A 27,974-nucleotide genomic window follows, 5' to 3' on the forward strand; every position below is an offset into this window, starting at 1 on the left:
CGGAGTTTGTGGTGGGGACCACAGACAGTAGCTTCAGTCTTCCCAATATTTCGTTGGAGAACATTTCTGCTCATCCAGAACTGGATGTTGGACAAGCTGTGTGACAAATCAGAAACAGTGGAAGGGAACAGAGAGGTGGTGGTGAGGGAGAGCTGGGTTTCATCAGCGTACATGTGGAGTCTGATGTGTTTTCGCATGATGTCGCTGAGGGGCATCATGTAGATGAGAAATCGGAGGGGGCCAAGGATGACATTAAGCTGGGTGGCAGTGTGAGCTGTGAGGAGGACGCCAAAAGGCTGCAGGGTGACTTGGACAGGTTAGGTGAGTGGGCAAATGCGTGGCAGATGCAGTATAATGTGGATAAATGTGAGGTTATCCACTTTGATGGCAAAAACACGAAGGCAGAATATTATCTGAATGGCGGCAGATTAGGAAAAGGGGAGGTGCAACGAGACCTGGGTGTCATGGTACGTCAGTCATTCAAAGTTGGCATGCAGCTACAACAGGCGGTGAAGAAGGTAAATGGTATGTTGGCCTTCATAGCGAGAGGATTTGAGTGTAGGAGCAGGGAGGTCTTACTGCAGTTGTACAGGGCCTTAGTGAGGCCTCACCTGGAATATTCTGTTCAGTTTTGGTCTCCTAATCTGAGGAAGGATGTTCTTGCTATTGAGGGAGTGCAGCGAAGGTTCACCAGACTGATTCCCGGGATGGCAGAACTGACATATGAGGAGAGACTGGATCGACTAGGCCTGTATTCACTGGAGCTTAGAAGGATGAGTGGGGATCTCATAGAAACATATAAAATTCTGACGGGACTGGACAGGTTAGATGCAGGAAGAATGTTCCCGATGTTGGGGAAGTCCAGAACCAGGGGACATAATCTAAGGATAAGGGGTAAGCCATTTAGGACTGAGATGGAAGAAACTTCTTCACTCAGAGAGTTGTTAACCTGTGAAATTCCCTACCGCAGAGAGTTGTTGATGCCAGTTCATTGGATATATTCAAGAGGGAGTTAGATATGGCCTTTACGGCTGAAGAGATCAAGGGGTATGGAGGGAAAGCAGGAAAGGGGTACTGAGGTGAATGATCAGTCATGATCTTATTGAATGGTGGTGTAGGCTCGAAGGGCCGAATGGCCTACTCCTGCACCTATTTTCTATGTTTCTATGTTTCTATGGATCCTTGGGGGTTTCCAGAGGGAGCGGGAAGAGAAGCCAGTGCAGGTAATTCTCTGGCTACGACTAGAATGGAACCAGGTGATGGCAGTCCCACCCAATTACAGAGTAGAGCTCCCTCTACACTGTCCTACGGCCAGTGGTAAGCACTTCATGTCTGTGCCTGAGTACTATTTCCACCAACTTCACAATGTGAACATGCAATGATGACTGTTGTCTATTTGTGCAAATTAAGCCAATACTGCATCCCTCAATGCAGTATAAAATTGGCGTTAATGTTTCACATAGCATTACATAGAAATTACAGCATGGAAACAGGCTGTTCGGCCCAACCAGTATGTGTTGCTCTTATCCTCCACAATACCTATAGTCTTGAGACCTATATGCCACCTTGTTCCTATATATCCCTTTATCCTCCCCTTCCTTAAACCGTCTATCTAACCTATTCTGAAATGTTGACATGGTCACTGCTTCAGTCACGGTCTCCAGGACTACATTCCATAGCCTCACAACCCTCTGTCAACAGGTTCCTCCTGCTCTCTGTCCTAAATCTCTTACATTTAATCGAACATCTGTCCCCTCGCTCTACACCCCTAAATCAATAGAATCTTTCAATTTCTATTTACACTGTCCCATCCCTTAATAACTTTACACGCCTCCATCAAATCACCCTTAATCTCCGCTGTTCTGACGAAAACAGCTCTATTCAAATATTCTTTCCACCCTTTAGCAACACTCTACTGAGTTTATCAACCTCATTAAATTTAAAATCTCATTTGATGGGAAGTGATGCTGTAATGAGAACACACAGTTGCTAGGTGTGTCTCCAACAGTTACCTACCTCTCCAATCTGGCGATGAGTTCCAACAGGCTCTGCTGAAATTTGGCCGCCACGGTTGGTGACTGGTATCGATGACCTCGGCTCCTTGAACCAATCCTTTTCTGCTGCAGAAGAGTCTCCTGTGCTCTCTTAAACAGGTCAGCAATCATCTGCGGTAGGACATTAAGGAAAGTCAGAGTCCTAGGGGCTTGATTTTCTGTCCTGATGATTTCGGGGCGGTAATGGCGGCGGGGCGGGAACAGTTTGTGCCTCAGTCATCAAAATTGGGCAGCTGGGCCCTGAGTCAGGGGCGCAGCGCTAAGGGAGGCGTTGTACACCTCTCTCGGGGCGTTAGCGTGGGAAACTCCCGAGCTAAAGAGCCGGGCTGGGAGTGCTCCGAGAGACAACTGGGGAGAGAGAAATAAACCTAAAAAGAAAACAACTAAAACATTCCCAGTACATTGCCCACGCCAATACAACATAAATTGCAAAAATAAATTAAAGGAAAAAACAATCACACTTGCCTTAGGAGTCCACTTACGTCTCTGCAGTCGGTATAGATCGGTCCGCCCGTTTTCCCAGGCGGTCACTGCGGGGCGTACAGGAGTCAAAACTCTCGCCGGTTTCACAACCAGGGTCATTACACACCGATGGTGCTGCTCCCCGCCGCCGCAATACCGGACCCAAGGATCGCCGCGGAGCGCTGGAGGCTGACCGCCCGCCCAGAACACCTCACCGCCGCCATTGCCACCGCTCCGGGGCGAAAAACAGAGCACAATAGACTGGAAAATCTGCCCCCCTGTACTGACATTAGTACTCCCATCTGGAGCAGGGCATTAAGGAAGGTTCGAGTCTTGATACTGCCATGTACATAGGGAGTTTCCGCTGGCCCAGGATTAATTATATTCTGGAACTGCAGCGGTGGCTATAGCAATTATTCCAAAATGTGTGCATTGAACTCATCGAAGGAGAGGTAGCCTGGGAGATGTTGGACTACGAGTGGAGATGGAGTATAGCCTGCAAATGACTGCTAACAGTGCTATTGCACAAAGGCATTAATGGCCTCATATGACATTCCTTTATGTGTTACTTTAGTTTCCCACTTCACTGCCGTTGCTCTCCTGCTCCAGCACGCGCTGCTCCCTGGAGTGGTATGCTGCCACGCTGCTCCTTCCGCTCCCCGGCCTGCTCCGATGGCGTCACCAAGATCCAGGTCAGTGATTGAAGCGTGGGTAGGTACTGCAGGAGCGGCGGGGTTGGGGCGCAGGAGCGGCGAGTAGAGGGATGTGATCGGGGCCCAGGAGAGGCATGAGTTCGGGGCCCAGAAGAGCCGAGGGCCCAGGGGCAGCACGGGCCAGCCCATACTGCGATTGTTTCCGTGCAGCAGAGCTGGTCTCCAGTCATCTTGGTTAATCCTTGCCACTGGACCAAGACCTAGCTCTGTCAAGCTGGTGTGCAACGGCCACCACATGTTAAAAAAATCCACGCACAGGCATCTTCCACCCTTCAGGATGTAGTTCGGGATCTGGAATCTTAGATCCTTCATTGAAACATGTGTGAACTTTTTGATGTGGAAGCAAGCCATCCTCGATTCGAGGGACTGCCTATGATGATGATGACTTTAGTTTTGTTTTAAAATAGTGGAAAGAGGATTGAGGTACAAACATGGTAAATGTCTGTTGTGCTTCTATGCAGAAGGTGAATTCAATATTGAGTGCACTAAGGCTAAGTAACAAGCTGATTTCAATGTTTAAATCATTATTGCGCTTGGTTAGATCAGAGTCATGGCCATTGAGGCGGTACACACATGAACAATGACGACACCCACTGTGATAGACAACTCTTCAGAGTAGATATTCTCAGTTCTTCTCCAAAGCAAGGTGGCTCGCCACTGACAAGGACTTAGAACATCCACTCTTAACCGTACTCCTCCTAGTCAGTACAAATCACCCTCAGTCCCTCTCACAGTTACCAACCTTGTTCCTGCTGTGTATGAAGAGCTCCATCACTTCTGGTCTCAGCTGGTCGTGGTTTTTGTCCAGGAATTTATGAACCTGTGTGAAAGAAGTGAATTGATGAATTGTCTCCAAAGTGATTGATAAAGGGTTGGACGTGTCTTACCCATTGTACAAACCAGTCCCAACTCTAGATTTTGAAGAATGTTAGAGATAAAAGTTAATGGTCAATAAGACCTCGCAGTTATATAAAAATGAAGTGCAGTTTTCACCATGACGGCTGGAAATCGGTTGGTGTCTAAACTTGGGCCATTGATGGCAAGGAGCACAGCACCAGAACTGACACACAAGAAATAGGACCAGTAATAGCAGGAGGCCACCTGGCCCCTCGAGCCTGCCCCAACATGCAATAATATCATAGCTGATCTGATCTTGGCCTCAACTCCACTTCTCCGCCCGCTCCCCATAACCCTTGACTCCCCTATAGTTCAAAAATCTGCCTATTTTCACCTTAAATATATTCAATGACCCAGCCTCCACAGCTCTCTGGGCAGAGAATTCCACAGATTCACAACCCTCCGAGAGAAGAAATTCCTCCTCATCTCCATTTTAAATGGGCGACCCCTGATTCTGAAACTATGCCCCCTAGTTCTAGATTCCCCACAAGGAGAAACATCCAATCTGCATCTACCTTGTCAAGCCCCCTCAGAATGTTATACATTTCAATAAGATCACCTCTCGTTCTTCTAAACTCTAAAGAGTACAGGCTCAACCTGCTCAACCTTTCTTAATAAGACAGTGGGCAAGAGGACCACATGAAATTGATCGTCTTTATCAGAATGCGACTGGCGTTCTGGGGGCTGTGGTCGTGTCTAAAATGTAGTGTGACGAGGATGAGATGTGGCCATTGGGGCTGCTGGCACAGTAAGTGCCGGAGAGGGAGGAGATCGGGGGAGTGGGGGCGGGGGTGGGTGAGCAGTGGCCTGGAATAGCAATGTGGAGCCAAGAGTTCTCCTGGCCCTCCCAGCTCCACATTGAGATAACTAAAATGTTTTACTTACCTCTTTGGGAGCTGCCTGAAGCGGCCCCTGGCTGCAGTATGCACGGCCCATGCTATGGTCAGATGGGATCCAATTTTGCACACATCCCGAAACGAGGATTTGCATAAGCAATGGGATGACTAATGGGCACTCTAATTTAAAAAAAATGATTTATTCATTCATGGAAGGATATAAGGAAGCACAACCCCTTTATGATACAGGTTTTTCAGGAGCTTAGGAAACTGTTGATCCATGTAAAACCCTCTGACTGAGAATGTTAGTGTCCAGGAAACCTCAAGTCTGACTTTGTTTGGTTCTTGGTGTCAACAACACTCTGGTCCCTTGCCAAAGTGACTGTAGATCATCGCTTCAGCCAGCTATTTGCCCATGGAGACTATCGCCGCATGATTCTGTTCTTATTTATGGTGCACACACATGCATTTTGCAATTATTGCCCGTCCCTATTGCCCTTGAGAAGGTGGTGGTGAGCCGCCTTCTTGAACCGCTGCAGTCCGTGTGGTGAAGGTGCTCCCACAGTGCTGTTAGGGAGGGAGTTCCAGGATTGTGACCCAGCAGCGATGAAGGAACAGTGAGCTATTTCCAAGTCAGAATGGTTTCATACGTGGAGGGGATTTAATATCAATCCTTGATCTTTGTCGAATCACTGTTATCATCGGGAGAGACAGCGAGAGTCCAACTTGCTTCAATATCCCTGGGCGAAGGAGAGAAACGGCCACTCCTGATAACCATCTCGTGATTCCTGGTGCAAAATGCATGTGTGCGCACCGTGAATAAAAACAGAATCAAGCGGTGATGGTCTCCATGGGCAAGTAGCTGGCTGAAGCGATGATCTACAGTCACTTTGGCAAGGGACCAGAGTGTTGCTGACACCCAAGAACCAAACAAAGTCAGACTTGAGGTTTCCTGGACACTGTTACATTCTCAATCAGAGGGTTTCACATGGATCAACAGTTTCCTAAGCTCCTAAAAAACCTGTATCATAAAGGGGGTGTGAGTTGTTGAGGTAAGGAAGTTAGTGTCAGGAAAGAAGAATCCTTGTGCAGAAATTCATTACTGTGTTTTAAAGTCTCCAAACAAAGTGACTGAGATGTCCACACTGGAAGAGTTATAGTTTAGGTGGACACTCATGCCCCCTACAGGGCATGCCAGACTTAACAGCAGAGGGAGCTTTACTCTGTATCTCACCCATGCTGTACCTGCCCTGGGAGTGTTTGATGGGACATTGTAGAGGGAGCTTTACTCTGTATTGAACCTGTCATGTATTCAACCAGCATTGTAACCCACGTATAAACTGACCTAAGTTGTACACCGTGAGAACACTGACCACTAGGTGGGAGACACTCCTAACCTGGACCTTCAGGTATAAAAGGGGAAGCTCCACCCACCTTCATCACTTGAGTGCTAAGGAATAAAGGAAAGGTCACAGACTGACCTTCTCTCAAGCATGGGCCTCGTGTGCATTTATACTATGTAGTAAGGACGTATCAATGGCGACAAGAAACTGGGATTTAAACCACGCGAGCATGGCCACTAGCAGAACAGACGAGAGGTACTGTGTTAAGGAATGGTTGGGACAGAGATTCAACATTGTTAAAGCAGCACACAGTTCTCCAGGCAGACAAGGGCAGTCAGGCATGCCCCAACATGTAGTCGAACCCAGAGGGGGAGTTCGACAGAGACAATGGCAAGCTGAACAGCGATTCACGCCATTGCAAGGGACAATGCGGCCAGTAATGGGGCCATCAACACCTGTTAATGGTGCACTCAAGGACAATAACAGGGGCAGTCAGGGACAATCGACTAGCAAGGGACCTTTTGTTTCAAACCGCAACTCATGCTGGAGGCGTGGAGGCATACATTCAGCAGAAATTGCAGAAATGGACACTGGGGGAAATCGCTGGAAGCTGAAGTTCAGCGAGTTCATGTGGAGCACGTATACAGTTCATACACCAGGACGCCACCGATAATGATGAAAGTGCTCCTCAATGGCATCCCAGTATCAATGGAGCTAGACACGGGGGCTAGCCAGTCCCTGATGGGTATCAAACAGTTCGAAAAGTTGTGGGCATCCAAGGCCAGGAGGCCAAAATTATCGCCGATTGACGCACAGCTACGGACTTACACAAAGCAGATCATTCCGGTGCTAGGCAGCGCCACAGTAGTCGTGACCCACAAAGATTCGGAGAACAGGTTGCCACTCTGGATTGTCTCAAGGGACGGTCCCGCACTACTGGGGAGGAGTTGGCTTGCTGTCATGAACTGGAAATGTGTCGATGTCAATGCAATTTCCTCTGTGGAGCGAGTATCATGCTCACAGGTCCTGGACAAATTTGACTCATTATTTCAACCCGGCATTGGCACTTTCATGGGGGCCAAGGTAGTGACTCACATAAACCCGAACGCCAGACCAGTACACCACAAGGCCAGAGCGGTGCCGTACGTGATGCGGGAAAAGATAGAAGGCGAATTGGACCGCCTGTTGAGGGAAGGCATCATCTCGCCAGTCGAATTCAGTGACTGGGCGAGCCCGATTGTGCCGGTGCTCAAGGCGGATGGGTCGGTCAGGATATGTGGCGATTACAAGGCTACCATCAATCGGGTGTCACTCCAAGACCAGTACCCGCTACCAAGAGCGGAGGACCTCTTTGCGACGCTATCCGGTGGCAAACTTTAAAAAAAATTGGACCTGACCTCAGCTTACATGACCCAGGAGCTGGCGAGTGAGTCGAAGAAGCTGACCACCATCACGACACACAAGGGGTTGTTTGAGTACAACAGATGTCCGTTCGGGATTCGCTCGGCCGCCGCGATCTTCCAACGAAATATGGAAAGCCTCCTCAAGTCGATTCTAGGGAAGGTGGTTTTTCAGGACGACATCCTCATTACGGGTTACGATACTGAAGAACACCTCCACAACCTGGAGGAGGTGCTACGCAGACTGGACCGGGTAGGTCTGCGACTGAAAAAGGCGAAGTGCGTCTTCCTAGCTCCAGAGGTAGAATTCCTAGGGATGAGGGTAGCAGCAGACGGGATCAGCCCTACTGCATCCAAGACGGAAGCGATCCAGAGAGCACCCAGACCCTGTAACACGACGGAGCTGCGTTCATTCCTGGGGCTCCTGAACTATTTTGGTAACTTTCTTCTCTAATTGAGCATGCTGCTAGAGCCGCTACACGTGCTCCTACGCAAAGGTCGCGAATGGGTCTGGGGGGACAGCCAGGAAAGGGCTTTTAATAGAGCACGCAATTTGTTATGTTCCAACAATCTGTTAACGCTATATGACCCATGTAAGAAACTTGTGTTAACGTGCGATGCGTCGTCCTATGGTGTCGGGTGTGTGTTGCAGCATGTCAATGCCAAGGGTCAATTACAGCCGGTAGCTTATGCCTCCAGGAGTCTGTCCCAGGCAGAAAGGGGCTACGGGATGGTAGAAAAGGAGGCGCTCGCATGTGTATATGCGGTAAAGAAAATGCACCAGTACCTGTTTGGCAGGCAATTTGAGCTGGAGACAGATCACAAACCCCTAACGTCCCTTTTGGCCGACAACAAGGCCATAAATGCAAACGCATCGGCCCGCATTCAGAGGTGGGCACTCACGTTAGCTGCCTATGACTACACAATTCGGCACAGACCGGGCACTGAAAACTGCGCCGATGCACTCAGCAGGCTCCCATTAGCCACCACTGAGGGGGCTACCGAGCATGGTGCTGAGATGGTCATGGCTGTTGAAGCTTTCGGAAGCGAAGGCTCACCCGTGACAGCCCGTCAGATTAAAGTCTGGACAAATAGAGACCCGCTATTGTCTCTAGTCAAGAAATGTGTCCTGAATGGGGACTGGGCAGCCACGTACAGGGCATGCCCTGAGAAATTTAAACCATTTCACAGGCGCAAGGATGAACTCTCGATTCAGGCCGATTGCCTACTGTGGGGAAACCGCGTAGTCATAACCCAGATGGGCAGAGAGGTGTTCATCAGAGAACTCCACAATGGGCACCCGGGCATTGTCACGATGAAGGCAATTGCCAGGTCACACTTTTGGTGGCCAGGGATAGACGCAGATCTGGAACTTTGTGTTCGCAGGTGCAACACGTGTGCCCAGCTGGGCCATGCGCCCAGGGAAGCCCCCCTTAGTCCCTGGCCATGGCCCGCCAAGCCTTGGTCACGCATCCATGTGGACTACGCAGGTCCTTTCATGGGGAAAATGTTTTTGGTTGTAGTAGACGCCTACTCCAAATGGATCGAGTGTGACATTTTAAATTCAAGCACATCCTCTGCCACGGCAGAAAGTCTACGGGGAATATTTGCCACCCACGGTCTACCGGATATCTTGGTCAGCGACAATGGCACGTGCTTCACAAGCACTGAATTCCAGGACTTCATGGCAGGCAATGGAATTAACCATGTTAGAACGGCACCGTTCAAGCCGGCCTCAAACGGCCAGGCAGAACGAGCAGTGCAGATAATCAAACAGGGGTTGCTCAGAATCCAAGGGGGTTCCCTACAAACCCGCTTATCACGCCTCCTATTGGCCTATAGATCCCGACCACACTCGCTCACAGGGGTTCCACCCGCAGAGCTACTAATGAAAGGGACGCTCAAAACCTGATTATCCCTTATACACCCCACCATGAAAGAAATTGTCGAGAGCAGGCGCCAGTCACAATATCACTACCATGACAGGAATGCGAGGGTGCGTTGTATTGATGTAAATGATCCTGTTTTTGTCCTCAATAACGCTGCAGGGCCCAAATGGCTCGCAGGCACTGTGGTTGCCAAAGAGGGAAATAGGATTCTGGTAGTTAAACTTACTAATGGACAAATCTGCCGCAAACATGTGGATCAAACAAAAAGGAGGTTCAGCAACCCCATAGAAGAAGCAGAGGAAGAACACGATATAGAGTTCACTCCACCACAGGTGACCGAACACCGGAACCAAAGGGAGGAGAGCCCAGTCACTGTGGGCAGTCCGGACAGGCCTGAGGCACTGCAAACAGCAGACACTCAGGCCAGCGCCCAACAACCGGAGCCCCAACTCAGGCGCTCTACAAGGGAGCGTAAACCACCAGAGAGACTCAACCTGTGATCCCAATAAGACTTTGGGGGGGGAGGTGATGTCATGTATTCAACCAGCATTGTAACCCATGTATAAACTGACCTAAGTTGTACACCGTGAGAACACTGGCCACTAGGTGGGAGACACTCCTAACCTGGACCTTCAGGTATAAAAGGGGAAGCTCCACCCACCTTCATCACTTGAGTGCTAAGGAATAAAGGAAAGGTCACAGACTGACCTTCTCTCAAGCATGGGCCTCGTGTGCATTTATACTGTGTAGTAAGGACGTATCAGAACCCGTGCTGTACCTGCCCTGGGAGTGTTTGATGGGACAGTGTAGAGGGAGCTTTACTCTGTATCTAACCCGTGCTGTACCTGCCCTGGGAGTGTTTGATGGGACAGTATAGACGGAGCTTTACTCTGTATCTAAACCATGCTGTACCTGCTCTGGGAGTGTTTGATGAGACAGTGTAGACGGAGCTTTACTCTGTATCTAACCCGTGCTGTACCTGAACACAGGCTGTTTGGGTGGAATCATTTTACAATCTCAGCCTTGAAATTGTTATCATGAGTTACTTCTACTTCACAAATCAAAAGGAAAATGTTAATTACTTTCACTTACCTGGTACGTTACCACACCAGCATAATGTCTGATTGTAAAGACCGGCAGGGGCAATTTGGGCTTCACGTACCAGGGATTGTTGCTGTGCTGGTAGTGGCATTTCTGGAGGAAGGTGTGATCTGTAGCCTTCAAATAAAAACATAACACCACTCAGAATGCAGTCATCATTCACACAGCAGAACAGACCCTCAGCGTCTCGCTTGCTCCCGCATGCAGCAAGACCTGGACGACATTCAGGCTTGGGCTGATAAGTAGCAAGTAACATTTGCGCCACACAGGTGCTAGGCAATGACTATCTCCAACAAGCGAGAATCCCCCAGCATCAACATCCTGGGAGTTACCATTGACCAGAAACTTAACTGGACCAGCCACATAAATACTGTGGCAACAAGAGCGAGTCAGAGGCTGGGTATTCTGCGGCGAGTGTCCCACCTCCTGATTCCCCAAAGCCTTTCCACCATCTACAAGGCACAAGTCAGGAGTGTGATGGAATACTCTCCACTTGCCTGGATTAGTGCAGCTCCAACAATATTCAAGAAATTCAACACCATCCAGGACAGAGCAGCCGGCTTGATTGACACCCCATCCACCACCTTCAACATTCACTCCCTCCACCACCGGCGCACCGTGGCTGCAGTGTGTACCATCTACAAGATGCACTGCAGCAACTCGCCAAGGCTTCTTCAGCAGCACCTCTCAAACCCGCGACCTCTACCATCTAGAAGGACAAGGGCAACAGGTGCATGGGAACATCACCACCTCCATGTTCCCCTCCAAGTTACACACCATCCTGACTTGGAAATATATCGCTGTTCCTTCATCATCGCTGGGTCAAAATCCTGGAATTCCCTAACAGCACTGTGGGAGCGGTTCAAGAAGGCGGCTCACCACCACCTTCTCAAGGGGATTTAGGGATGGGCAATAAATGCTGGTCCTGCCAGCGCCGCCTACATCCCGTGAAATAACAAAATGGGCTGCTAGAATCAGATGTTTGTACCCACCGAGCCATAGCTGACACTCAAGTAAATCTTTCTTGTTGAATTCAAAAGAAGGACGGACCCAACCTGGAACTCCCCCGCCCCCCACACCGACTGTCAGGGCACCTACAGCTGAGAGAGTCACAATTTTTAACCAATAAGGGAATTAAGGGTTATGGGGAGCGGGCGGGTAAGTGGAGCTGAGTCCACGGCCAGATCAGCCATGATCTTGTTGAATGGCGGAGCAGGCTCGAGGGGCTAGATGGCCTACTCCTGTTCCTAATTCTTATGTTCTTATGTTCTTGATGTCCATCTGACCTGGGGCAGGCTGGTTTGGTCGTCCAGAATCCGGAGAATTCCATGTGGCTTGGCTGTGATGAGATCTAAACAATTCTGTCGATCGGAGACAGGAATGAAAGCCCAATCGATCTGCTCTCGGGAATACTCCTCCTGAGGGACCCAGAGGGAGAGAAGGTAAATATCAAGCAGGCCTTTTGAGGAAGCGAGCAATATGTTTGGAACGGAACAAAGTTTGTGACGATGCTCCCTGTGGTTCAGTTATAAATGTAGTGCCTGATGTTGCAAAAGGCCACGAAATGTTACAGATTGACAGCACAGAAGGAGGCCATTCAGCTCATTGTGATGCACTGGCTCTTTACTAGAGCAATCAGAAATGGATCCCAATGCCCATCCTTCTCCCCATAGCCTGGGATCTTTGGGACATACATGAATACAACATTTTCCTCTGCTTCAAATATTTATCCAATTTTCATTAAAAGATGTAATGGTCTCTGCTTTAGCCAAAGAAGAAAGACTTGCATTTATACAGTGCCTTTCATGACTTCAGGACGTCCCAAAGCACTTTACAGCCAGTGAAATACTTTTGAAGTGTTGCCACTGTTGTAATGTAGGAAATGCGACAACCAATTGTGCACAGCAAGCTCCCACATGCAGCAATGACCAAATCAGGTTTCTTTTTAGTAATGTTGATTGAGTTTGCTCTTCTTCGAAATAGTGCAATGAGATCATTTACATCCACCAGAAAGCAGACGGGGCCTCAGTTTAATGTCTCATCCGAAAGACGGCACCTCAGACACTGCAGCACTCCCTCAGCACTGCACTGGAGCGTCAGCCTGGATTATGTGCTCAAGTCTCTGGAGTGGGACTTGAACCCACAACCTTCTGACTTCGAGGCGAGAGTGCTGCCCACTGAGCCAGGGTTACCACTATATCAAAGCATTCTATGCTCCAACAACACATAAAAATACATTTCTCCTAATCTCACACTCTCAAAGTGACAATTTTAAATTGTTGACCCCTCAGTACTAACTTCCCAACCAGAGGAAATACACCCGATCACAACTCATGAATGTTACAATAAATCCTTCTCTGTTTCTATGGAAAAAGTTCCAGTATCTACAGTCTTTCCTCATATCTATAGTTTCTGAATGCTGGCAACATCTTGATCAATATATGCTGGCATGGAGTGGGGTGAGGTGGGGTTGAGTGGGGTGGGGATGGGTTAGGGGTGGATTGAGGTGGGGTAGGGCTGGGGGTGGGGTGGGGTTGTGTTGAGGTGGAGTGGGGTAGGGGTGGGGTGGAGGTGGGTTGAGGTGGGATAGGGATGGGGTGTGGTGGGGGTGTTGAAGTGGGATGGGGTGGGGGTGAGATGAGGAGGGGCAGGGGTGGGTTGAGGTTGGGTGGGGGTGGGATAGGCGTGGGGTGGGGATGGAGTAGGGGTGGAGGTGGGGTCAGGGTGTGGTAGGGGTGGGTTGAGGTGGGGTAGGGATGGGGTGGGGTGGGGGTGTTGATGTAGGGTGGGGTGGGGTGAGATGAGGTGTGGCAGGGGTGGGCTGAGGTGGGGTCGGGGTGGGGTGAGGTGGGGTGGGGGTGGGATAGGGGTGGGTTAGGGGTGGGGTGGGGGTGGGGTAGGGGTGGGTTGAGGTGGGGTGGGGGTGGGTTGAGGTGGGTTGAGGTGGGGTGGGGGTGGGTTGAGGTGGGATCGGGGTGGGTTGATGTGGGTTAGGGGTGGGTTGAGGTGGGGTGGGGGTGGGCTGAGGTGGGTTAGGGGTGGGTTGAGGTGGGGTGGGGGTGGGTTGAGGTGGGTTGGGGTGGGCTGAGGTGGGGTGGGGGTGGGTTGAGGTGGGTTAGGTGTGGGTTGAGGTGGGGTGGGGGTGGGTTGAGGTGGGGTGGGGGTGGGTTGAGGTGGGTTAGGGGTGGGTTGAGGTGGGGTGGGGGTGGGTTGAGGTGGGTTAGGGGTGGGTTGAGGTGGGGTGGGGGTGGGTTGAGGTGGGTTAGGGGTGGGTTGAGGTGGGTTAGGGGTGGGTTGAGGTGGGGTGGGGGTGGGTTAAGGTGGGGTGGGGGTGGGTTGAGGTGGGGTGAGGGTGGGTTGAGGTGGGATCGGGGTGGGTTGATGTGGGGTAGGGGTGGGTTGATGTGGGGTGGGGGTGGGTTGAGGTGGGGTGGGAGTGGGTTGAGGTGGGTTAGGGATGGGCTGAGGTGGGGTGAGGGTGGGTTGAGGTGGAATCGGGGTGGGTTGAGGTGGAATCGGGGTGGGTTGAGGTGGGGTGGGGGTGGGTTGAGGTGGGGTGGAGGTGGGTTGAGGTGGGGTGGAGGTGGGTTGAGGTGGGGTGGGGGTGGGTTGAGGTGGGGTGGAGGTGGGTTGAGGTGGGATCAGGGTGGGTTGATGTGGGGTGGGGGTGGGTTGAGGTGGGATCGGGGTGGGTTGAGGTGGGGTGGGGGTGGGTTGATGTGGGGTGGGGGTGGGTTGAGGTGGGATCGGGGTGGGTTGAGGTGGGGTGGGGGTGGGTTGAGGTGGGATCGGGGTGGGTTGAGGTGGGGTGGGGGTGGGTTGATGTGGGGTGGGGGTGGGTTGAGGTGGGATCGGGGTGGGTTGAGGTGGGGTGGGGGTGGGTTGAGGTGGGATCGGGGTGGGTTGAGGTGGGGTGGGGGTGGGTTGAGGTGGGATCGGGGTGGGTTGAGGTGGGGTGGTGGTGGGTTGAGGTGGGATCGGGGTGGGTTGAGGTGGGATCGGGGTGGGTTGAGGTGGGGTGGGGGTGGATTGAGGTGGGGTGGGGGTGGGGTGGGGCGGAGCACAGCAGATTGTTGTGGAAACAGATGCAACATATGATGGGACTGAGCAGAGTGGAGTGCAGCAGCGCTGAGCGTGAGAGGAGCAGAGTGCAGCAGATGTGGGTGGAAGAAATGACCAGCCCACACACTGAAATCACACCTCGTATTGAGATGGAACTATTAAAGATGCTGATGATGCAGCAGATTACTCAAGGTGTTGGTGTGTCATTTCAAAGTTCTTGGGGGTGATTTTTCCCAGAAACTTTAGGCGCTAAGGAGCCTCTGAGTTTGTGAAGATGGGATCTTAAGCTGCAACACCGGCTTAGCCGTGTTTAGTGCAAGACACCATCTTGGTAAAGGACTGAAACTAAAGGACTGAAACTCTTTTGGAGTTTACCTGTAAAACATAAAACATTAAACCGTGCCACCCGCCCTGGATGACACAGCAGACATTTACAAGGCCCTTTTTTTCTTTTTTGTGGTTTTTTTTTGTGGTTTTTTTGGGGGTTTTTTTGGGGGCGCTAAAATCACATTTTTTCCAGTGCCCCCTATAAAAGGGGAGGGGGACACTAAAAGCACCGACAATTAAAACAAATTAAACTTTAAAACGTAAAATCAAATTAAAATTTGGTTGCCGGGCGTGATGATGCACTCCAGTCCCTCAGGTGCCCACCTCTCGCGGAAGGCCGCGAGCGTACCACTAAAGGACTGAAACTCTTTTGGAGTTCACCTGCAAAAACATAAAACATTAAACGGTGCCACCCGACCTGGGTGACACTCCAGACATTTACAAGGCCCTTTTTTTCCCCCCCTTTTTTTTGTTTTTTTTTTGCGTTTTTCTATTTTTTGGTTTTTTTTTTGGGCACTATATTTCACAATTTTCCCCAGTGCCCCCTATAAAAGGGAAGGGGGACACTAAAAGCACCGGCAATTAAAACAAATTAAACTTAAAAACGTAAAATCAAATTAAAATTTGGTTGCCGGGCGTGATGATGCACTCCAGTCCCTCCGGTGCCCACCTCTCGCGGAAGGCCGCGAGCGTACCACTAAAGGACTGAAAGCCAGTGCTCGGAACGGCACCTGGAGGTTCGTTCAGGGGCTAATTGCCACTTAAATTGCCTCCTACCGCTCATTAAAGAGGCTGCATGCTATTTAGGTGGACAACGCTTCATTTAACGGCCTCTCCTAACAGCGACCAGCTGAAAAGAAGTAAACGAGTCATTGCTGAGGCGTGTGAGCATTACTTAAAGCCATGCTCAGCTTTCAATGTTCACTTGCTGATTAACACTGACTAAGATTGAGGCAGGAAGCAGAGGGTAATGGTCGATGGATGTTTTTGTGACTAGAAGGCTGTTTCCAGTGAAGTTCCGCAGGGCTCAGTACTGGGTCCCTTGCTTTTTGTGGTATATAATCAATGATTTAAACTTGAATATAGGGGCTATGATTAAGAAGTTTGTGGATACTAAAATTGTCTGTGTGGTTGATAATGAAGAAGAAAGCTGTAGATTGCAGGAAAATATCAACGAACTGGTCAGGTGGCAGAACAGTGGCAAATGGAATTCAATCCGGAGAAGTGTCAGGTAATGCATTTGTGGAGGGCTAACAAGGCAAGGGAATACACATTGAATGGTAGGACACTGAGAACTGTAGAGGAACAAAGGAACCTTGGAGTGCATATCCACAGATCTCTGAAGGTAGCAGGCCAGGTAGATAAGGTGGTTAAGAAGGCATACAAAATATTTGCCTTTATTAACCGAGGCATAGAATACAAGAGCAGGGAGGTTATGCTTGAACTGTATAAAACACTAGATAGGTCACAGCTGGAGTGCTGCGTGCAGTTCTGGTCACCACATTACAGGAAAGATGTGATTGCACTGGAGAGGGTACAGAGGAGATTTACGAGAATGTTGCCTGGACTGGAGAATTTTAGTTATGAGGAAAGATTGTATAGATTGGGTTTGTTTTCTTTGGAACAGAGGAGGCTGAGGGGAGACCTTATTGAGGTGTATAAAATTATGAGGGGCCTAGATATAGTGGATAGGATGGACCTATTTCCCTTAGCAGCGTGGTCAATAACCAGGGGGCATAGATTTCAAGTAATTGATAGAAGGTTTAGAGAGGATTTGAGGGGAAATTTCTTTACACAGAAGGCGGTGGGGGTCTGGAACTCACTGCCTGAAGGCGTGATAGAGGCAGAAACTTTCATCACATTTAAAAACTACTTGGATGTGCACCTGAAGTGCCGTAACCTACAGAGCTACGGACCCAGAGCTGGAAAGTGGGATTAGGCTGGGTAGTTATTTGTCGGCCGGTGCGAACATGATGGGCCGAAACAGCCTCCCTCCATGCTGTAAGTTTCTATGACTGCACCGTGTTTGAAAAGGACTTTTGAAACACATCGGGAGACTGTCTGGAACACTTTGTCAAGACTTCACCAACGCTCTTATCAACATCTATATCGGCAACCACCAGCAATTGTGCCAGAGGATCAGGCTCAGGAGCCACAAGAGGAGGACGAGGAGGAAGAAGAAAATGAGAGTGACCGGGGGAGCAGCACAGGGTTCCAGGTAGATAGCCCGCACCTCGGAGGGTCCCCATCTAATTGAAGAGTGCTTTTGAGAGATGTGCCCCACCACTAGACTCCGGAGCATGGTTACCCCAGGATTTATTTTCCATGACTGAGGATCCATCAGCAAGTCCATCATCTGCTCTCAATCCTTTCAACCCCCCCCATGAAGACCACAATAAAAAGACCACCAACTCCAGCACCACACAATTACCATAACCGATCTTCATCTACAGCACAATCATATACTGGAAACATCACACAGCTAACCAATAGTAAATTATTCGCCCTGGTGCTTGCCCTGAATAGTTAACCTAGAAGTGCTCTCGCCTACTCTGTTGCTTCTACAAAGTGCAACCCCAGTGGCAGCGGCAGGTGAGGTGGATGGCCGCTGAAATTCTGAAGAGGCCAGTTCAGTTGGCCTCCTGCAACACCCTCGACAGGCTGTGGGCCATGATGTCCCCGGCTCAGACTGCATCATCTCAGCGTGGGCTTCAACAGTCTGGCCCACCTGGCTGACAAGCGATGGCAAGGGCAATGGTGGCATAGCGGGGAGGGAGCACCATTGCTGGCATCCAGAGAGAGGCCGGTCGGTTCCTGCTTCATGATTCCCACACCACTACCTTGGGGCCTCTGATCAGCCAGCCCGGCGATCTGTGGCTATCAGAGACTCTCTGCAAGCCCCTTTCAACCGAGGAGCCCAGAGCCAACATGGCAGCTGCCGGAGCTTCCATTGCAGCAGTTTGCTGCTCCAGGCAAGTTGCAATGACGGCAGTGGAAACTCAGTCATCAGACGCTACAAGATATCAGGCTCCACAGGTTGCTGGATGGAATTGGCCAGCCTCTCCGTGCTGGAGAGGATGGATTCCAGGCTCTACACCAAGCCACGGATCAAGGTGGTGATGACAGTTAGGAAAGACATTAGCTTGGATGATGTGGAATCTATATGGGTAGAGCTGCAGAACACCAAAGGGCAAAAAACATTAGTGGGAGTTGTGTACAGACCTCCAAACAGTAGTAGTGATGTTTGGGAGGGCATCAAACAGGAAATTAGGGGTGCATGCAATAAAGGTGCAGCAGTTATAATGGGTGACTTTAATATGCACATAGATTGGGCTAGCCAAACTGGAAGCAATACGGTGGAGGAGGATTTCCTGGAGTGCATAAGGGATGGTTTTCTAGACCAATATGTCGAGGAACCAACTAGGGGGGAGGCCATCTTAGACTGGGTATTGTGTAATGAGAGAGGATTAATTAGCAATCTCATTGTGCGAGGCCCCTTGGGGAAGAGTGACCATAATATGGTGGAATTCTGCATTAGGATGGAGAATGAAACAGTTAATTCAGAGACCATGGTCCAGAACTTAAAGAAGGGTAACTTTAAAGGTATGAGGTGTGAATCGGCTAGGATAGATTGGCGAATGATACTTAAGGGGTTGACTGTGGATGGTTAATGGCAGACATTTAGAGACCGCATGGATGAACTACAACAATTGTACATTCCTGTCTGGCGTAAAAATAAAAAAGGGAAGGTGGCTCAACCGTGGCTATCTAGGGAAATCAGGGATAGTATTAAAGCCAAGGAAGTGGCATACAAATTGGCCAGAAATAGCAGCGAACCCGGGGACTGGGAGAAATTTAGAACTCAGCAGAGGAGGACAAAGGGTTTGATTAGGGCAGGGAAAATGGAGTCCGAGAAGAAGCTTGCAGGGAACATTAAGGCGGATTGCAAAAGTTTCTATAGGTATGTAAAGAGAAAAAGGTTAGTAAAGACAAACGTAGGTCCCCTGCAGTCAGAATCAGGGGAAGTCATAACGGGGAACAAAGAAATGGCAGACCAATTGAACAAGTACTTTGGTTCGGTATTCACTAAGGAGGACACAAACAACCTTCCGGATATAAAAGGGGTCAGAGGGTCTCGTAAGGAGGAGGAACTGAGGGAAATCTTTATTAGTCGGGAAATTGTGTTGGGGAAATTAATGGGATTGAAGGCCGATAAATCCCCAGGGACTGATGGACTGCATCCCAGAGTACTTAAGGAGGTGGCCTTGGAAATAGCGGATGCATTGACAGTCATTTTCCAACATTCCATTGACTCTGGATCAGTTCCTATCGAGTGGAGGGTAGCCAATGTAACCCCACTTTTTAAAAAAGGAGGGAGAGAGAAAACAGGGAATTATAGACCGGTCAGCCTGACCTCAGTTGTGGGTAAAATGATGGAATCAATTATTAAGGATGTCATAGCAGCGCATTTGGAAAATGGTGACATGATAGGTCCAAGTCAGCATGGATTTGTGAAAGGGAAATCATGCTTGACAAATCTTCTGGAATTTTTTGAGGATGTTTCCAGTAAAGTGGACAAAGGAGAACCAGTTGATGTGATATATTTGGACTTTCAGAAGGCTTTCGACAAGGTCCCACACAAGAGATTAATGTGCAAAGTTAAAGCACATGGGATTGGGGGTAGTGTGCTGACGTGGATTGAGAACTGGTTGTCAGACAGGAAGCAAAGAGTAGGAGTAAATGGGTACTTTTCAGAATGGCAGGCAGTGACTAGTGGGGTACCGCAAGGTTCTGTGCTGGGGCCCCAGCTGTTTACATTGTACATTAATGATTTAGACGAGGGGATTAAATGTAGTATCTCCAAATTTGTGGATGACACTAAGTTGAGTGGCAGTGTGAGCTGCGAGGAGGATGCTATGAGGCTGCAGAGTGACTTGGATAGGTTAGGTGAGTGGGCAAATGCATGGCAGATGAAGTATAATGTGGATAAATGTGAGGTTATCCACTTCGGTGGTAAAAACAGAGAGACAGACTATTATCTGAATGGTGACAGATTAGGAAAAGGGAAGGTGCAACGAGACCTGGGTGTCATGGTACATCAGTCATTGAAGGTTGGCATGCAGGTACAGCAGGCGGTTAAGAAAGCAAATGGCATGTTGGCCTTCATAGCGAGGGGATTTGAGTACAGGTGTTGCTACAGTTGTACAGGGCCTAAGCTTTTAGGTAGGGTCTCCATTGCACCAAGCATTTAGTTTGGCGCACTCATCAGCCTTCTTCTGAAGGTTGGCCCTGTGAGGGCCTCATCTGACACCTCTACAGCAGAGCTAGTATGTGACCTTGCCCCCTGATAAGGTAGCACCGGTAGTGTCCCTTCCACCCTGCATGGGTGCTGCCCGCTAGTGCCTGGTGCTTCCCACTGTGGGGATCCCTCTGGTAACCTAGCCTCAACATTGCACGTGGTGCCGGTCTCTGAGCTGGTGCCTGTGACAGTGGTAGTCATTGACAGAGTGCATTCCTCCTCACTCTCCGCCCCATTCTCCTCCTCACTCTCCTCCTCACTCTCCTCCTCACTCTCCTCCTCACTCTCCTCCCCACTCTCCTCCTCCCCACTCTCCTCCTCACCCTCCTCCCCACTCTTTCACTCCCCTCCTCACTCCCCTTCGGGGACGAGGTGGCTCTTGCTTGTCTTGCAGTTGCTCGGGGCAGGCGGAGCGGGGGGGGACGGGGACGCGAGGTGGATCTTGCTCCTGGGAGCCTGCAATAATAAAATTAGAAACGTTAGGGTGACATCATCAAGATTCAGGTCGGTGATTGGAGCGTGGGCAGATACAGCAGGAGCGGGGCGGGGTGGGGTGAAGGAGCGGCGAGAGATTGTAGATGTACATGATCGGGGCCCAGGGCAGCACGGGCCAGCCCACACTGCGATATGTGTGCACTAGGTCCGTGCAGCAGAGCAGGCCTCCAGTCGTCTTGGTTAATCCTTGCCACTGGACCAAGACCTAGCTCTGTCAAGCCCGTGTGGTGGCTGGTGTGCAACGGTCACCACACGTTAAAAAAATCCACGCACAGCCATCTTCCACCCTTCAACATGTAGTTCGGGATCTGAATATTAGGTCCTTCATTGAAACACCTGTGAACTCAGCCCTTTTTTGGCGTGGAAGCAAGTCATCCTCGATACGAGGGACTGCCTATGATGATGACGGATGTGTGTGATGAGAACAAATGGAGCTTGAGAGTGAGGATACTTTGGGGGATTAGGGAACAGGAATAGTTGTGCATCTGTGAGGAAACTGGAATGGCCACATACCGCTAGGCGATATGCCCGTGCTCTGCCTCTAGCCATGGCGTCTCTCTCTCCTCCCAATCACAGCCAACACGGCCTCTTCAGTGGAGTGATGTCATGCAGGCGCGCTTCCCCTCCCCCGGTCAGGACTTGCTACCACCTGTTATATGCTACCTTGTCCTGGAAAAGAGTGGTGTTTATAAATTTTTGTACTGACCGGCGTGTTTGTGTGTGTGTGTGTGTGTGAGGTGCCTCACATGCTTGAAGAGCTAGGAGATGTGTCTGAGTAGTGCCCGTGAAGGATACAACAGTATGGGGTGTGCGAATGTCAGTGTACAGTTAGATGGTGGATGCAGTGTGTTGAGTGATGGTGTAGTTATTGAGATGTATGTTTGTGAGATGGGATCTTACCTTGACCACACGTGTCAAGTCATTAAATTTCTTGCCCCATGTCCTGACCCAGGGCTCCTGCCTATCAGCCTCTGGGTGATCTCCTCCCACATGCGCCGTGTTAGCTGCCTCTGTGGCCTTCTCCCCCCCCCCCCCCTCCCCCCCTGCCGCGGGTATGGGACAACCATCCTCCTTTAGACCTCCTCCACCAGGACTTCAAGTGCTGCGTCTGAGAACCTGGGTGCCCTCTCTCTCGGGCACTGAGAAATCCTTCCACTTTGGCTTTTCTCCCCGCCAGCGTACCCTACACCTTCAGTGGAAGTGGGTGATTGCAGGCTACATATACAGCTCCAGGAAAATCGCGTCTAGTTAGCGCTTCAGTGCTAAATGTGCAGTTGTCGGGTTCAGCGCCTGCAGGCTCGTTCAAATCATGATCATCATGAATTAGCCCGGAAACTGAACAGAGCACAGGCCCCCAGTTAGCGCCTGTTTTCACCCTTCCACAGGTGGTGGGTTAAAGTCCCACTCCAGGGACTTGAGCACATTAATCTAGGCTGACACTCCAGGGCATTGCTGAGGGAGCACTGCACTGTCGGAGGTGCCGTCATTTGAATGAGATGTTAAACCGAGGCCCTGTCTGCTCTCTCGGACGTAAAATATCCCATGGCACTATTTCAAAGAAGAGCAGGGGAATTATCCCCATTGTCCTGGCCAATATTTATCCCTCAATCATCATAACCAGAAACAGATTATCTGGTCATTATTACATTGCTGTGTGTGGGAGCTTGCTGTGCGCAGGTTGCCTACCGGGTTTCCCACATTACAACAGTGACTACACTCCAAAAGTACTGCATTGGCTGTAAAGTGCTTTGAGACGTCCGGTGGTGATGAAAGGTGTTATGTAAATCCAAGTCTTTTCTTTCTTAAAAATAACGCCCTTACTGTTTTACTGGTGCCATTACCTGCTCCTGTGTGAGCACTGCTTGGCTGAAGAAATGCTGCAGCTGTTCATTGGCGTAATTGATGCATAGCTGCTCAAAGCTGTTCACGCCCAGATCCTGCGGACAGACACACAGGAAAAATAAGACAGCAAGTTCAAACAAAACACACTTACTAAAGAGCTGGTAAAATAAAATCTGGACTGGTTCACCAGAGCTCCCCTGCCCAGTCACAGACTGCCACAAACTGATTTTGCTCAGCTGCCCTATACAAGAGAGAAGAGCTTTTCAGCCCAGTTATTTGGAGGACCTTGCAACTCAGGCCCCAGAGGTGGAAGGACCGAGAGGCCTCTCTGCCTGGCTGGCCTCCCATATTCTACCCTACGTAAACTAGAGATTATCCAAAAATCGGCTGCCCCCGTGTCCTAACTCGCACCAAGTCCCGCTCACCCATCACCCCCTGTGCTCGCTGCCCCGTGTCCTAACTCGCACCGAGTCCCGCTCACCCATCACTCCCTGTGCTCACTGCCCCGTGTCCTAGGGAACTTTACCCATGCTGTACCTGCCCTGGGAGTGTTTGACGGGACAGTGTAGAGGGAGCTTTACTCTGTATCTAACCCTGTGTTGTACCTGCCCTGGGAGTGTTTGATGGGATAGTGTAGAGGGAGCTTTACTCTGTATCTAACCCCGTGCTGTACCTGCCCTGGGAATGATTGATGGGACAGTGTAGAGGGAGCTTTACTCTGTATCTAACCCCGTGCTGTACCTGCCCTGGGAATGTTTAATGGAACAGTGTAGAGGGAGCTTTACTCTGTATCTATCCCCGTGCTGTAGCTGCCCTGGGAATGTTTAATGGAACAGTGTAGAGGGAGCTTTACTCTGTATCTTCACTTTATTCCCAGGACCAAGGAGTGCTGACCCTGGGTGGGACCTCCCCTTTTATACCTGGAAACCCAGGTGAGGAGTGTCTCCTGCAAGCTCACCCCCTGTGGTCAGGGTGTGCATTTCAAAGGTACAGGTACAGTGTGCATGAGTTACAGTTACATAACTATTGTCATTGCAAGATGGTGAAATACATGACAGAAAAGGCTTTCATTGCATCATTATGGACTGGATTGTAACCCAGATTCCAGAGGTGGAAAAACAGTGTATAATGCGCTGTGCTTTCTAGATCTTAAGCACAAAATTTGAAGCATGTGAAAGTGACAATTATGCACTTCCTGATTTCTGTGGTATGTTATTTACCTGCTATAATGTATTATATCTGAAGTCATACACATACGCATAGAGCATCCCCATAGCACTGAGCTAAGAGGTAAGATTTGACTTTCCTCAGACCCCTATATATTAAAACCCATCAACTCTCTGCAAGTCTTACCTCAAATCCATAGACATCTACAACCCCCACAGAGCTGTCCATCTCCACCGGCATCAGATGCACATTGATTTGCTGTATCAGCCAATCAAATAGCAGCGAGTAAAGAGCTTTGGCAATAGTATCTCTGAACAGAGAAAACAGAAAGTTACTGGCATTTTAACAACATCAAACCGAGATTGAGGGAGAAACAGAGTGAGGGAGAAGGAGAGATTGAGAGAGAGACAGAGAGACAGAGGGGGAGAGGGAGAGCGAGACAGAGAGATACAGGGGGAGAGAGAGACAGAGAGAGGGAGAGCAAGACAGAGAGACAGAGGGGGTAATATATTAGCATGGATAGAGGATTGGCTAACTAACAGAAAACAGAGAGTTGGGATAAATGGGTCATTTTCTCGTTGACAAACAGTGACTAGGGGGGTGCTGCAGGGATTGGTGCTAGGGCCTCAACTATTTACAATCTACATTAATGACTTGGATGAAGGGACCGAGTGTAATATAGCCAAGTTTGCTGATGATACAAAGATTGGTGGGAAAGCAAATTGTGAGGAGGACACAAAAAAATCTGCAAAGGGATATAGACAGGCTAAGTGAGGGGGCAAAAATTTTGCAGATGGAGTATAATGTTGGAAAATGTCAGGTTATCCACTTCGGCAGAAGTAATAGAAAAGCAAATAATAATTTAAATGGAGAAAAATTGCAAAGTGCTGCAGTACAGAGAGACCTGGGGGTCCTTGTGCATGAAACACAAAAAGTCAGTATGCAGGTGCAGCAAGTAATCAGGAAGGCAAATGGAATGTTGGCCTTTATTGCAAAGGGGGATAGAGTATAAAAGCAGAGAAATCCTGCTACAACTGTACAGGGTATTGGTGAGACCACACCTTAGAATACTGCATACAGTTTTGGTCTCCGTATTTAAGGATATACTTGCATTGGAGGCTGTCAGAGAAGGTTCACTAGGTTGATTCCGGAGATGAGGGGGTTGACTTATGAAGATAGATTGAGTAATTTCGGCCTATACACATTGAAGTTCAGAAAAATGAGAGGTGATCTTATCGAAATGAGGGGGCGCGACAAGGTGGATGCAGAGAGGATATTTCCACTCATAGGGGAAACTAAAACTCGGGGACACAGTCTCAGAATAAGGGGCTGCCCATTTAAAACTGAGATGAGGAGGAAGTTCTTCACTCAGAGAGTTATAAATCTATGGAATTCTCTGCCCCAAAGTGCTTTGGAGGCTGGGTCATTGAATATATTTAAGGCGGAGATAGGCAGATTTTTGAGCGATCGGGGAATAGTTATGGGGAGCGGGCAGGAAAGTGGAGCTGAGGCCAGGACCAGATCAGCCATGATCTTATTGAATGACGGAGCAGGCCCGAGAGGCCAGCTGGCCGACTCCTGCTCCTATTTCTTATGTTCTTATGACAGAGAGAGTGACAGAGGGAGGTAGAGATATTCAGAGACAGAGGGCGAGAGAGTGAGAGCAAGGTAGAGGGGGAGAGAGAGACAGAGGGAGAGGGAGAAAGACAGAGAGAGGGAGAGGTTTGACAGAACGAGAAGGAAAGAGAAACCGATACAATTGCCCCCAAATTTATGGGAGGCCGAATACGGTCGAAGAATCTGGCAAGGCCAGAAGTGCGGAGGACCATATTAACTATTTTTACCTCCATATTCTGCCCGGTTGCCGGCCAAAGAGGTGGGCGGGTAGGAAGGAGCAGATCAGCAGGAAGTGGAAGCTGTGGATCCTTGGGGACAGTCCCTGGCAATCGGGAGGGGGGAGAGGCTGTGATCGGGAGAGGGGAGAGGCTGTGATCGGGAGAGGGGAGAGGCCGTGATCGGGAGGGGGGAGAGGCCGTGATCGGGAGAGGGGAGAGGCCGTGATCGGGAGGGGGGAGAGGCTGTGATCGGGAGGGGGGAGAGGCCGTGATCGGGAGGGGGGAGAGGCCGTGATCGGGAGAGGGGAGAGGCCGTGATCGGGAGGGGAGACAGTCCCTGGCAATCAGGAGGGGGGAGAGGCCGTGATCGGGAGAGGGGAGAGGCTGTGATCGGGAGAGGGGAGAGGCTGTGATCGGGAGAGGGGAGAGGCTGTGATCGGGAGAGGGGAGAGGCTGTGATCGGGAGAGGGGAGAGGCTGTGATCGGGAGAGGGGAGAGGCTGTGATCGGGAGAGGGGAGAGGCCGTGATCGGGAGGGGGGGAGAGGCTGTGATCGGGAGAGGGGAGAGGCTGTGATCGGGAGAGGGGAGAGGCTGTGATCGGGAGAGGGGAGAGGCCGTGATCGGGAGAGGGGAGAGGCCGTGATCGGGAGGGGGGAGAGGCCGTGATCGGGAGAGGGGAGAGGCCGTGATCGGGAGAGGGGAGAGGCTGTGATCGGGACGGGGGAGAGGCCGTGATCGGGAGGGGAGACAGTCCCTGGCAATCAGGAGGGGGGAGAGGCTGTGATCGGGAGGGGGGAGAGGCTGTGATCGGGAGGGGGGAGAGGCCGTGATCGGGAGGGGGGAGAGGCCGTGATCGGGAGGGGGGAGAGGCTGTGATCGGGAGGGGGGAGAGGCTGTGATCGGGAGGGGGGAGAGGCTGTGATCGGGAGGGGGGAGAGGCTGTGATCGGGAGGGGGGAGAGGCTGTGATCGGGAGAGGGGAGAGGCTGTGATCGGGAGGGGGGAGAGGCTGTGATCGGGAGGGGGGAGAGGCTGTGATCGGGAGGGGGGAGAGGCTGTGATCGGGAGGGGGGAGAGGCTGTGATCGGGAGGGGGGAGAGGCTGTGATCGGGAGGGGGGGAGAGGCTGTGATCGGGAGGGGGGAGAGGCTGTGATCGGGAGGGGGGAGAGGCTGTGATCGGGAGGGGGGAGAGGCTGTGATCGGGAGGGGGGAGAGGCTGTGATCGGGAGGGGGGGAGAGGCTGTGATCGGGAGGGGGGGAGAGGCTGTGATCGGGAGGGGGGAGAGGCTGTGATCGGGAGGGGGGAGAGGCTGTGATCGGGAGGGGGGAGAGGCTGTGATCGGGAGGGGGAAAAAGGCCGTTGTAATAGAGTACCCCCAGTGGACTACTGCTCCTTCTAGTGGACTATTGTGGCAATGCAACTACTGATGTAAATAAGAAAAGGGTCATGTGGCAAAGTCACATGATGACAGTTTCTGAGTTGGAGCCATCTAAGTGATGTCATAAGAATATATCACATTTGGCGATGGGGATAGGATTTCTGGATTCCCTGGCTGGAATTTTTGTTGGTGAATGATCCTGCCAACCAACAGAGAGACTTTGAGAGGTTCTTTGTTTTGCAGAACAGCTATAAATCCAACATGAACTGTCGACATTGCAGAGTCCAGATGGCCATGCCTATGGGAATAATAGGGAGCTTGGGTGAGTTCCATTGTGACTGAGAGACATTCGGAGCGTATGTGGAGTGGCTAGAAATGTTTTTTACCGCAAATAGTATTGTTCAAGTCTTTGATGATGAAATCCATAATCGGGTGGTTTTAGAAGGGAAACGAGCTATTTTCTTGACTGAAACAGTCCCCGAGGTGTATGGAACCCTGAAAAATCTGCTTGTCCCCATCAAGCCAAAGGACACAGCACTGACAGAGATTCTACAGCACTACTGTCCTGAGCCCTTGGAAATTGCTGAAAATTATCGTTTTGGAATATGAGATCAATTAATTGATGAGCGTGAGTAGCTTTAAAAAAGTTATCCATTCACTGTCATTTTGGAAACTTTCAGGGCCGAGCATTGCGTGAACTCTTTGTTTGTGGAATGAAAAATGAAGCAATCAGGAGGCAGTTGTTGACAACCCCTAAACTTGACTTATGATTTAACTTGTCAGACAGCTATGTTGATGAAAATGGCTGACCAATACTCCCGAGAATTTCACACCATTTCCAGTCATCAGACAACTGAGGCGAATCGCTTGCA

At 50.3% G+C, this 27,974-nt stretch overlaps 1 protein-coding gene across 1 annotated transcript in view; it reads right to left on the bottom strand.

The window, feature by feature from the left end:
- Nucleotides 1–27,974, bottom strand: part of myo15b (myosin XVB) — a 480,192-nt gene that overhangs the window by 336,949 nt on the left and 115,269 nt on the right. Inside the window, exons 14-19 of the mRNA XM_070856827.1 lie at nt 24,074–24,197; nt 22,720–22,815; nt 11,982–12,113; nt 10,687–10,812; nt 3,972–4,049; nt 2,017–2,165 (exon numbers count right to left, since the gene is read on the bottom strand). Coding sequence (XP_070712928.1) covers nt 2,017–2,165; nt 3,972–4,049; nt 10,687–10,812; nt 11,982–12,113; nt 22,720–22,815; nt 24,074–24,197 — 705 coding nt within the window. The remainder of the gene's footprint in view (nt 1–2,016; nt 2,166–3,971; nt 4,050–10,686; nt 10,813–11,981; nt 12,114–22,719; nt 22,816–24,073; nt 24,198–27,974) is intronic.

Source organism: Pristiophorus japonicus, chromosome 16 (assembly GCF_044704955.1).
Source record: "Pristiophorus japonicus isolate sPriJap1 chromosome 16, sPriJap1.hap1, whole genome shotgun sequence".
Taxonomy (NCBI): Eukaryota; Metazoa; Chordata; class Chondrichthyes; family Pristiophoridae; genus Pristiophorus; species Pristiophorus japonicus.